The sequence below is a fragment of the Cydia amplana genome, chromosome 4 (assembly GCF_948474715.1).
Source record: "Cydia amplana chromosome 4, ilCydAmpl1.1, whole genome shotgun sequence".
NCBI classification, from domain to species: domain Eukaryota; kingdom Metazoa; phylum Arthropoda; class Insecta; order Lepidoptera; family Tortricidae; genus Cydia; species Cydia amplana.
This window is the reverse complement of record NC_086072.1, coordinates 5566432-5579221: the sequence shown is the minus strand read 5'-3', so window position 1 is coordinate 5579221 and position 12790 is coordinate 5566432. Positions and strand designations below refer to the sequence as shown.

Here is a 12790-nt window from a genome sequence, read left to right as displayed (position 1 = left end):
AGTAGATAATGCATTTAGTGGAGGTCGTAAATTACATTTCACGGTTAATACGACTCGCGTCCTGTTTAAAACGCCGTATAAAATTATATTATTATTATATATTACTTACCCATCCCGTTACGCACCATGCTGCACGTTTGTGTAATTGACATAACCGTCGTATTGAATTGGTAGAGTGTCATTTGCTAACTATGTAAGTAATCAAACTTGATGAATGAATTTACTAGTGACTTTTGTTGACATATTTGATATTGCAATATTTTTAGGTTTTCTATGGCTTGATAAGCTGAAAACTACTTATGTTTAAAATTTGAAGCTTGTGGATATACTAGAAGTACCTTAGAATTATGATGATCGTAGGTGAGTGAGTGAGTGTGTCAGTGTCGAAAATAAGGAACTTTGACGTACAATAATTCTTAAACTACTAGTTCAAATTGAATGTTTTTGAGAATATATCTTAAGCATGTTTAGCCCTATATATTACTGAAAATTCAGGGTTTTAGCTTCAGCCAGCACAAAATTACAGGACGTCGAAAATGGCCTGAATCGCTTCGAGAAAAGGATGGTACGGCCGTGCCTCTTTTTTTGCTCGACTTGGCGGGGGCACTGCCGTGCCCCCAGATTTACTTAATAAACTAACATCATTTTAATGGGTAACAATCCTAAAAATGTAATGGTTTCTGAATCAAACTATATAGTATATACCTACAACATAAATTGCCAATGTTGATCAATTTTTTTTAGAAATTGAACTTTATTAAAAACGTTAAATTTTAATGGCAATATGTCGGCGCATGTTCGAAAACATTTTTTATATATTTCAAATGAAGCTTTCTCAAACATAAGTGGAAATATTGTCATTACGTTCGTAATAATAGGCTGCGAAACACCGTGTTGCGCGCGCTAAAGCGCGTCACAACCAAATCAACATTCTGCAGTTATTTAATCTTTGGCCACAATAACTCCAATTTTATAGCACCTCGGCTCAGAACAAGCATGCAGAATACAAGGAAGGCACGGAGCGACGAGCGACACAGCCTCCTCGTCTCAAAGCTAGCGCACGACTGCCGGCCACGCCTTTTTCGAGCTACATACGCACAAAATGTTGAAAAATATTCGATTTCTTAAAAAAAAAATTATTTATTAACATTATTCTACGTTGCATTTGTAGTATCTGTTAAAACAATTATTCTAGTCTAAAAATAACTTTAATCGAATAAACCGTTTACTAGAAATAGGCAAAGTTAGTCGCAAAACGGCCTGTCGTAATGTTCCTTTTTTGGAAAAACTATAAGTCATAGGGAACAAGTCAAACGTTAGAAATGTTGTACATAAAACGTAAAATCATATATATTTTTTTCATATTTTTTTGTTGAACCGTTAAGAAGATATAGACTCTAGAATGTTAGAGTTTTCGGCCAAAAACGGCGTCTAGCGCCTTAAAAAGATTTTCTTGCCGCCTTTAAAAAAAAGAAGTATATTTTTCTGCTGAAAATACGCCAACGTATTTGAGACACCTAAATAGTAATAATAATAAGTGCTGATCATCTGTTTGGCTGTTTAATGGACCTATGCCTTCATTTGATATGGCCATTTAAAGTTTAAAAAAGTTTGGAACTCGTTAAATAATGGAATTTGTATGCAACATTGCAGTCCCGAAATCGAGACTGCAATGTTTTTAACTTTTTAATTTTTTGAATAACCATAAACTACGCACTTCGCGACCTATTTTTTAACCAGCAACGTCGACTTTGCCGTCAATTTTTGAGAAAAGGTATATTAATACTCGTATATTTAAAAATTGTAGGATCATTTTAAATCGATGCAATCCAAATGTTTTAGTATTTGCTTAAACTGCTAAATTTTCATACTTATATTTACACGGCAAAAGTAGTTTTGATCGTATTTATTTGTAACGATAATGAATCGAACTTTCAGGCCAATTTGAACGTACACTGATCTCAGACTGACATTTAAATGATGCCATGATGAAAATTTGGAGTAGGTTACATTTTTGTTAAAAGTACTAGTATATAATACAGTCATAAAATACGCGAGAAAACAGAGAATTACCGAGATCGAAGGTCATTCAATTGGAACCAGGAAGTTCGTTAAGTAGCCACTGGCCTCGGCTCTAGAGGGTTAGGTCACTTTACCTTTTGTTTAAGACGTCTTTTTTAGTTTACGATTGTCATTGACGTATAATATCTAAGGACGGGCTAATGGGGCACTAAGCATCGTACTAGTTCAGCGGTGCTACCCACGAATTCCAGCCAATCGTGCAGTCTAACGCGACTAGTTGCGACCAATAGCGCGCGTAATGCGAACTCGTCAACCAATCGCGCGCGTGATGCGAACTCATCAACCAATCGCATTGTAGCGATTTCATACCGCTGTACTGGCCCCTATCATGCCTCATTATTATTGCCCGTAAAGCCAGTCCCTAGATATCTATATCAATGATGATTGTCATGTTGTTACAGGCAGGTGCTGGACAACGGCACGCTAGTGCTGCTGCCGTTCCCGGCCACACGCTACCGGCAGGACGTCCACGCCGCCGTGTACCGCTGCCGCGCTCACAACGCGCACGGCGCCGTCGTGTCGCGCGACATGCGCGCGCAGGCAGGTCAGTCATGCTAGTTACAGGTAGGCTAGTGCTGCTGCCGTTCCTGGCGACTGCATAGGCATGTATGCTTAATGCAACGTACACCATCATTCATGGTCATTATTGATCGTGATCATAATATATCACACTCACACTTCGTCCATACACACACAGTATGGACGAAGCTAGCAGCTTTCATAAATGTAGATGCTCTGTGAGCGCTCCAGTCGAAAATTAAACAGTTTAATGGACCAGGTCGAACGGCCTGCGACTGATAGACATGCATTATTGATACCGACGGCCGCCGTGGCCGGTGGAAGTGTCGTATGATAATATTGATAATAGATCTATAAATATTTCGTGCAGACAGAAAGAATAGGTAGTACCAATGTTTTTAAATAACGAAATGGACGTAAAGTTTAATACAATATATAGTCTACTTGCATCATGACATGAGGTTCGTTTGTTTTGCAACGTAAGCCAAGAATGTAGGTAGGTACATTTAGCACGTTACATAAGCATTGTTGTACTTATATAGTTCATTATTTCCTCGAAACAATATTTACGAATACGTGTTCAATTCATTGTTCCGACGATAAAAAAGTTAGCAAGGAGGGTCAACTACCCACCCAATCATTGGCATTTTCGTCTTTGGCCCCCACTATTAATAGGAAAGTCACCACTACCGATGCCGCTTTGAAACAATCTTTGGAAATAGCCTGGAGTATAGTTTACCCTAAATATATTGAATCGATTTTATTTGAAGACTCTGATGTTGTTGCTGTTATGTTGTTGATGTTTCAAAAAATATAAACAAAATAGTGTGCAGGTATAGGTAGTAATATTAAATTCGCTGTGGATAGCCAGGTAGACACACTCAGTCCACAGTTGCCATTGCTATTACTATCACGATGACGTTAATAGTGCGCTCGTGGGCAGTTACTTGCCGCGCTAATGAACGCTCTGCTACGATTTATTGTTTGCCGAAGGCTAATACGAGAATGTCGAATTTTTGCTATAATTGGCCAATTGCTTCATGCGAGGTATATTTTGATGGCATTACGTAAAAGAGGAAATTCTTGTATTGATTTAAAAATAACAAGTTATTTTGGCCTATACCTACTCGCAGAATAAATGTTTGAATTTTGAATATGGTTAATTACGACAAAAGCGGCATTTACTCTGCTGTCGATTCTCATATACGGAATAACAATTAGTACCTACCTATTTTTAACCACTTTTCAACCGTCATATATGTAATGAGGGTCACATATGTATGTGACCCTCATTATACTGAATAGATTTCAAACTATACATATTTTGGATATTTAAATATGGGTAAGAATAATGAATGTAGTGACGAGGGTCTGACAAGACTATTTCAGATATCCATGCCTGTTTATTTTATTTGCTGAATAGAAGCATACCTACTTGTAATGTTCATAATATTTACATCTATCAAATACATTTTTAATGATTTGAACGCTGTGATAACTGATAAGGTATAGAATAAACCTGCATTATTCATAACAAAACAAATGATTTAATTAAGTTTAAAATACAACATTTATTTCCGAGAAACCCCTGTTAGGGAATAATTAATTAGCTGATTTATTTACATAGGAATTATTTTTGGGATTCTGATAACTTCGTGAAGAAGTTTGATAGTTAAATTCGAGAAGTAAACCCGCTTCCTTGAATCATTTGTACTCAGAAGAGCGGGATATTTTCGCATGTCTCAAATTGAAATAGGTAAATAAAAACATTTATTCGAATGCTTTTTTGGACAAAACCATAACCTGCATGCATCCAATTAATATTTCGTCCCAAAAAGTGCACCGTTGTCATTTATCATCTATAGGTACGTCACATGAATATGTACCTACTGTTAGCATTATTGTTAGAAATAATAGGCTTCAATTCTGCTTCAAGTGGAGCTTTGTTTCAAAACGACTAATGCGTAGCGATTTAAACAGGAACAACCCTCTTTTTGAAGATCGAAATATTGTATTTGTTCAAAATAATGTGATACACAGAACTCGCCGTTCGAATCAATTAGAATATCAACACAGGAGCCATATTGTTAGTCTAATTAAATCAGCTGTTCCTAAGTGAAGCGTTTTCAATTGATGGTTAGCATCGAGTAGCGCATATAAATCCAAATTTATATGCGCTAAGCACTTATGCAGTAAGTGCTTTGAAATTATACCTACGATTTCACAGATGGATGCTGATAAGCAATAATGTGTCAACCCACAAAAACTTAAAAATGAGATTTTAATGCCATATTGTAGCTGGTCCGCTCGACTTCATTTAGCAAAAATGACCTTAGTGATTTGAAATTTATAAATATTCCAAAAGAAGGAAAAAAAGTTAATACAAATCCGATAACTTGTGTTGTCTGTTTTGCATTAATGCGTTTAGTGCCTTAACTTATTGCAGTAATGGCCAGAACGCGTACTAAAATGTCAATAATGTGTTAAGAGAGGTTAACTGATTATTGCGGAAATCACATTCCATTACGTCGGTGCGAATAAAAAAATCGCCATGTATTTTTTAGCTACTTTACAGGAGACAAAAAAACTGTTTATTTTCCAGTTTGTTGTAATATATTTGTTGCACCTGTATTTTTTTTCTGGTAGATCAATGGTTTTTACATGATACTTGTGCAGAAAATAAACAGTATTTTTCGTAATTTTTTACAATATAAATTATTTTAACCAGAATTTTGCTACATAGCGACTTAAATTTGGTTCACTTAAAATCGTCATGTGTAAAGTTTACACGTAGCGATTTGTTGCCAAAGTAACGTAGCACGAGAAATGATACATAGCGGATTTTAGGGTCAATAAATCGCCATGTTTAACATTATCGCCATCATCCTCGACGGAAAACAAGGCATTTAATTTCATTATGTGCAAAAAAAATCACATAGCTATTTTTTTGTACAAATTTTGTTAGTTATTTTCAAAACTAATATACCTAGATATAAAAAAAATATTGATATAGGTCGACGGGAACAGAAAACGTTACGGCGCGTTACATGGGGGGAGGGCCCCCCCTCCCCTCAAAAATGTCCAAAAATTGCGTTACGTAATACTTGAACGCTCCCATATGCCAAAATCAATAAATCATAAAAAAACACAGCGATTTTTTATTCGCACCGACGATTAGTTCTGTTTTACCAGAAGCGCTATGAAGGTAAATGTTGCTAAAAATGGTGTTTATAATAAGTAATTTTACGAATTTGGTGCACAAATATGTTGACGACCGGTCTGGCCTAGTGGGTAGTGACCCTGCCTGCTAAGCCGATGGTCCTGGGTTCGAATCCCGGTAAGGGCATTTATTTGTGTGATAAACACTAATATTTGTTCCGGAGTCATGGATGTTTTCTATGTATATAAGTATGTATTTATCTATATAAGTATGTATATCGTCGCCTAGCACCCATAGTACAAGCTTTGCTTAGTTTGGGGCTAGGTTGATCTGTGTAAGATGTCCCCCAATATTTATTTATTTATTTTTATTTATAATTGTTGCGGTTTTAAAGAGATATATACTACCGTAAAACGAGGTGACTTTAGGAAATTTTGGGGATACTTTGATAGTTTTAAAACTGCCACTAAATTATCATTATTCATTATTTTCTCGAACTGTTCGTGTAACAAGTTAGATTATTATACATACTTGTTTACCTACTACTAAAAAATCCGAATAAAAATATGTAACGGCTGAAAAACTGAAATATCGAAGTCGCCCCTGCATTTGAAAGTCACCTCGGTTTACGGTAATGCCAATCGAAATAAGGTATTTATAAAGCGTAATCACATTAGTTTTTAAGGATTTAACTTATGAGGAAAGTTACCGAATTAAACTAAACAAAACGGCAAAGTGCTGTAGTTTTCCTAAGCAATTCATTTTAAATTCCAAATTCAACAAGTTGAATGTAAGTTGAGTGTTTTTATAATTATAATGATTTTAAATAACTTGTTACACTTGAATCATTCTTGCAAATCGAAAAAAATATCATATCAATGCATTATGAGGCTTGATTGATTATTGTAAAACAAAATTTATAGTATGTTAGTATTTAGCCACAATAAGTTATGTGCTATAACATGTTTATTATAAGTTCAAAAGCAGATTTACACAATTAGCAAAACTGTGTTAAGTATAATGACACGTTCTTGAGAAAGTTTGACGTTATGATGCAATTCGCAATATAGACAGGTGGAAATCGGCCTGTTTCGAGAAAAGTCGTCGACATCTCTTCTAAATACCTAAAACTGGTATGGATGTGTTCCTCGTGATCTCTAGAATACGAAATGACCGGTTTTAGTTTATGGAGTGGGGGACGGGTCGAAAAAAAGGGGGGCAAAGATGGCGGCCGACCATTATTGATATTTGTTCACATCTTGAGTCCTATGGGACCGATCGGTTCGTGTGAGGTGTCGTTTGAAAGAGTATTAAACGTGCTATTATTGTTTCATAATAACCGTAGTCATAACTGTAGTCGTTTACAAAATATTTTAAAATATTTGATTTTATACCGTGCATGGATGGCATAAGTACTGATTAAATATGCGCCTAACTCAATAAATTACAACAATACCGCAATTATTTTATTACAAAATATACGAGACATTTCATTAGCTTACCAAAAACATAAGTTTTATTGGCGTATGATATTATATAACCAATTAATAACGAATTTTGTTCAGCATGGGTCACTACGCACCGTCACGTAAATGGCGGGCGACCGACGTAAACTTTTCATTATTTCTCGGGTTCTATTTTATTGATCAATTGCTGATAGGTACCATTTGAAAGGTTATTAAACGTACAATAAATGGTTTCTAATAGCCGTAGTCATAACTTTAGTAATTTACAAAATATTTTAAAATATTTGATTTTTTTACCGTGCATGGATGGCATAAGTACTGATAAAATATGCGTCTAACTCAATAAATTATAACTTTACTCCAATAATATTCTTACAAAATGTACGTGAAATTTCATTAGCTTTCCAAAAATATAAGTTTTATTGGTGTATGATATTATATAACCAAGTAATTACGAATTTTGTTCAGCATGGGTCACTAAGCGCCGTCACGTAAATGGCAGGCGATCGGCGTCAACTTTTCATTATTTCTCGGGTTTTATTTTATTGATCAGTTCGTGATAGATACCATTTGAAAGAATATTAAACGTACTATAATTGGTTTTCAATAACTGTAGTCATAACTTTAGTCATTTTTAAAATAATTGAAAACATGATTTTTTACCGTGCATGCATATAAGTACTGCTAAAACATGGTTCTAACTTAATAAATTATAACTTTATCGCAATTAATGTATTTACAAAATATACGAGACATTTCATTAGCTTTCCAAAAACATAAGATTTATTGGTGTAAGATATTATATAACCAAGTAATAATGAATTTTGTTCAGCATGGGTCACTGCGCACCGTCATATAAATCCCAACAAACAATTAGGCGACACTTAGCACCTATTTTCTTACCTAAAGACAGCCTGGCTCTAGAATAGCTACATCTATAGTCTTAGTTTACAGTTTACAGGCTCTGGTGAGATAAAAGTGTTTAAAAGGTTCATCTAAAGATTTAAGATCTACAGTAGCTGTTTTGGGCGCTATATTGCATGTTAAGCTGCTAGTATTATAGCTTATAGCTCAAAGTGAATTGAACAACCTTAACATCTATATGAGTAATAATCTGCAATTTGCACTTAAGGTTCTAAACGTGTGATAAAGCCTTCTACTTATAGCTTTTTATATCGCAATCGCTACTTAACTCTCTTGTATGACTTACAGTCGAACAGAGAAGTTATGAGTCGCTATTATAGATCTAAGATCATGTAGTTACAGACGAGCGTTATTTAAATACCGTAGTACATCTTATAACTGTCAATAGAGTCATACTTACAAGCTAAAACTACAATGCCAAACGCCAATGAATCAATAGGTAAGCAAAAACTATAAATTAGACCGTAAAATAAAATAGTAAATAAATATAATATAGATAGTTTACTCAATATTGACCTTATCTTACTATTACTATACTTAAAACCGGACTTCACGGATAGTTATTATGTGGACATACGCTGCTACTCAAATAGTAGTCACTTATTTTGCATCCTGGAGCGTGCGGCGACAAATATCTCTTTAACGCCACAAGCCTCAGATCTCACTAAAAAGGTGATTTTAAATTATTAACTACGGAGTGGGTTTGAAAACGTTTTACGTGTAGACGCGTGAGTCAAATAACAACACAGATATTAAGTACTTCATATGCAGTGGTTTTGCAATCATGAAAGCTACGAACTTAACGATGTTATGAACCTAGAACTGGGCTTTTGTCAAAAGAGTCAAAATATACTTAAGTTTCCTGTGATAAAAAAACAAAACAAACAAACCATCATTTATATCGATATTTTATCATTTTGGATACCTACATTATAAAATGTACTGTCAAACAATAATAGAATGCTGCTGGTCTACCAGGCGCTCGCCGCGCCGTGTGTTTGCTTGCTTGGCGAAATTGGTCCTGGCATACCTATATAGTTGTACGGTAACTAAACAATATTTTTGGAAAGTTAATAAATAGTTTGCTGATTTTACTCTAAAAATTTCACGCTATATTTACTACATTATCTCTTTCTCAAATTATTTCAGTCACTAAGCAAACCTCTAAGGTAAAAATTAAACATTTTCTTAATATTTTTAAAATGGTTATTTTGGGCCTCAGATTTCAAACAATCGAGTATTCACAGAAAATTTAATATGCTTGCAAATGGTATCCACCATGTATCAGAAAAATAGAACCTGAAATATAATGAAAACTCAACGATGGCCGGGCTCCATTTACGTGACGGTGCACAGTACCCATGCTGAACAAAATTCATGATTACTTAGTTATACAACATTATAAAGCAATAAAACTTATATTTTTGGATAGCTCATAAAATTTCCCGTATATTTTGAAAATATTTATTGCGGTAATGTTATAATCTATTGAGTTAGAAGCATGTTTTACCAGTACTTATGTCCATGCACGGTAAAAATCATATATTTTCAATTATTTTGCAAATGACTACAGTTATGACTACGGTTATTAGAAACCAATTATTGTACATTTAACATTCTTTCTAATGGTATCCATCACCAATTGATCAGTAAAATAGAACCCGAGAAACAATGAACAGTTGTGGTCGGTCGCCCGCCATTTACGTGACGGTGCGTAGTGACCCATGCTGAACAAAATTCATCATTACATGGTTATATAATACCATACACCAATAAACCTTATGTTTTTAGAAAGCTAATGAAATTTCTCGTATATTTTGTAATAACATTAATTGCGGTAAAGTTATAATTTATTGAGTTAGACGCATGTTTTGTCAGTACTTATGCCATCTATGCACGGTAAAAAATCATATATTTTAAAATATTTTCTAAACGACTACAGTTATGACTACAGTTATTATGAAGCAATAATAGCACGTTTAATACTCTTTCAAACGACACCTGAAACGAACCGATCGGTCCCATAGGACTCAAGATGTGAACAAATATCAATGCTGGTCGGCCGCCCACATTCCCCCCCTTTTTATCGACACGTCCCCCTCTCCATAAACTAAAACCGGTCAATTCGTATTCTAGAGACCACGAGGAACACATCCATACCAGTTTTAGGTATTTAGAAGAGATGTCTACGAAAATCGTGAAGGAGACGACTTGTGTTTAATTTAACTCCAGACTAATAAACAAAAGGGGGATTATTGCGACAAATTTTAATTTGTTACGAAAATTATAAGTATAAATCACTAGTATTAATTGTATTTAAATTGACAAATACAACGAACACTCAAAAACCGCGAAAAAATCTTTAGACGCCATTTTCTCAAAATGGTGCTTGTGTGGGTAAACACATTATTGCTTATCAGAATCCAGATATAGTGCATGTGCCACAACGACGTAAAACGTACCTACTTCTTACCCCGTGTTAATGCGAACAAGATGAAGTAAACATCACTAAAAAAAACAATTAAAAGTTATTTATATAAAATGAAACTGTTAAAATAATAAACGTCTAAAAAACGTATTAACAAAAACGATGAGTAAAAAAACAAACGAAGAAGATACAAGTAAAAGTGACTATTGTTAACTTAGTTGTGGATTAGTTTTCGTTAACAGCAAAACAACAAAAATACAATAACTTCATGATTTTGCGCGACGAGTTCAATAATGTACGTACCTACGGCTTTCTTAATAATGTTATCAATATGCAATATGTGTAAGTAGGTACGCTAGAACACTGCTAGTAAAATGAATGAGTTCTCGTACGTGTAACACGATCCATAATTCCGAATTATATTATTCTGACGCAAAAGTTAAGCACTCAAAACAGAATCTTGGAAATACTATTTTCACAGTAGGTAAATACATATTAGAATAAAATTAAAGGTTATAATTTCCGTTGGGATTATACAAAGACATTAGGGGCTATATTAGAGTCTGACAGGCTTCTAAGATATTAATCTTGGATAAGTTATTCAAATTTGGCTCTGATATCTAAAGTAGATAATTCCAAATGACATATCAATAAATTGTAATCGGCGTTAAAATATTTATGTGATGTGTTTTTGGCTGATAGCTTAGCATAGCTTCACAGAGAATACCGTGAATGATTTATCGTAGGATCGGTGTTTATGGGCTTAAATAGAGAGTGAAAGAACCGAACTAGATTGCAGCTGGTGGTCACTTCCATCCGCGAAAAGTCTGAACCGTTCTGAAAGATAAGTACAGTCACCACACGGGATTGTTACGCCATTTAGGACCCTAGCTAAATTGGTTGTTCCATACATACGCTATGGAATGTCCAATTTAGCTAGAACCCTAAATGGCGTAACTATCACGGAGCGTGACTGTACCTACCTACCTTAAAAAAGAAAGATATGGTGTGCAAGTCTCTTTAGCGGCGGATAGGTAAGATATCAATATCACTCAAGCTGAGAACGGAACGACGAAACATGGTAAAAATTCCGGAGGTCAAATATAAATCTTACGCAGACATTATGCACGCACTTCATTTTGTTGAGAAGTTCTTCGTTAAGGTCCAGGCAGGGTCGTGATGCCCCCATAGTCCAAAAGGGCTAAGATGGCCGGCTCTTTATCATTTGTCACCATGCCTGTCACGTTCTAACAAGTATGTAAGTGCGAAAATGACGCATGCCATGACAGGTGATAATAAGTTTTTGGCAAAATTTTCATTTTTGGTACAAGATTTTATGCTGACTGTACTTTTTTTCCACAGACAACTAGTACTCATCGAGACAATTCTAAAAACCCCAAACACAATTAGGTTCCGTTGTTTTATCACAGAGTTCCTATGACTACCCCCTGTCTCCATCATCAGATCAGCTCCATGGTACCATAATATTGCATTGTCACCCGACTTACATACGTATGCAAATTTTCAGCTTCATCGGAAACCGGGAAGTGGGTCAAATTTAACTTGCAAGATTTGATTACAGACAGACAGACAGACAGAAAACGGGACAGGTGAAACTAAATAAAAGCTTGTAAAAACGCGACCATGATATCGCTCCAGAAGAGGATTTTTATTAAGTCCATCATTCAGTGATTTTATGTTATCAAACGGTTACGAATATGACCATATTCGCCTCATGGACTTTCAGAATGGCGTTTCAGAGATGTTGATGAATCAATGTTGATAACGCGTAACGGCCAGTCATATCCTCCAAATTTGTCGGGACCGGGACAAAACAAATGGGCACAGCTCGGTAATCGGTTAGAGGAGATTAATGAGCGCACTGCCAATCGATGCGTCATCCGATACGGACAATACCTCATTTGTCAAACTACATCGGTACAGACGCGCATACACTGATGCCTCATATCAGACTTCGCATTATAAAGCTTTGACGAAAACTTGTGGAGTGAAGACGTTTTCCTCTTTTTTAAACGTTTATGGTCTTGATTTCCTTGAAATAAATAATATATAGCATGAAAATTGTAACTAACTACCCATCTGTATGTTACAGCTGCATTAAATTATACGACGAGCATGTTTTAAAAGGTCAAAAGTGTCTACACTAGCCATAGTTTTTACGCACTACGAGTATTAATAAACCAAAACCTC

The 12790-nt window shown here is 35.2% G+C and overlaps 1 protein-coding gene across 1 annotated transcript in view; it reads left to right on the top strand.

Annotated features, from left to right (window-relative positions):
* LOC134663098 (cell adhesion molecule Dscam2-like) overlaps positions 1 to 12790 on the top strand; it is a 204262-nt gene that overhangs the window by 56777 nt on the left and 134695 nt on the right. The window contains exon 4 of the mRNA XM_063519431.1: positions 2484 to 2626. Coding sequence (XP_063375501.1) covers positions 2484 to 2626 — 143 coding nt within the window. The remainder of the gene's footprint in view (positions 1 to 2483; positions 2627 to 12790) is intronic.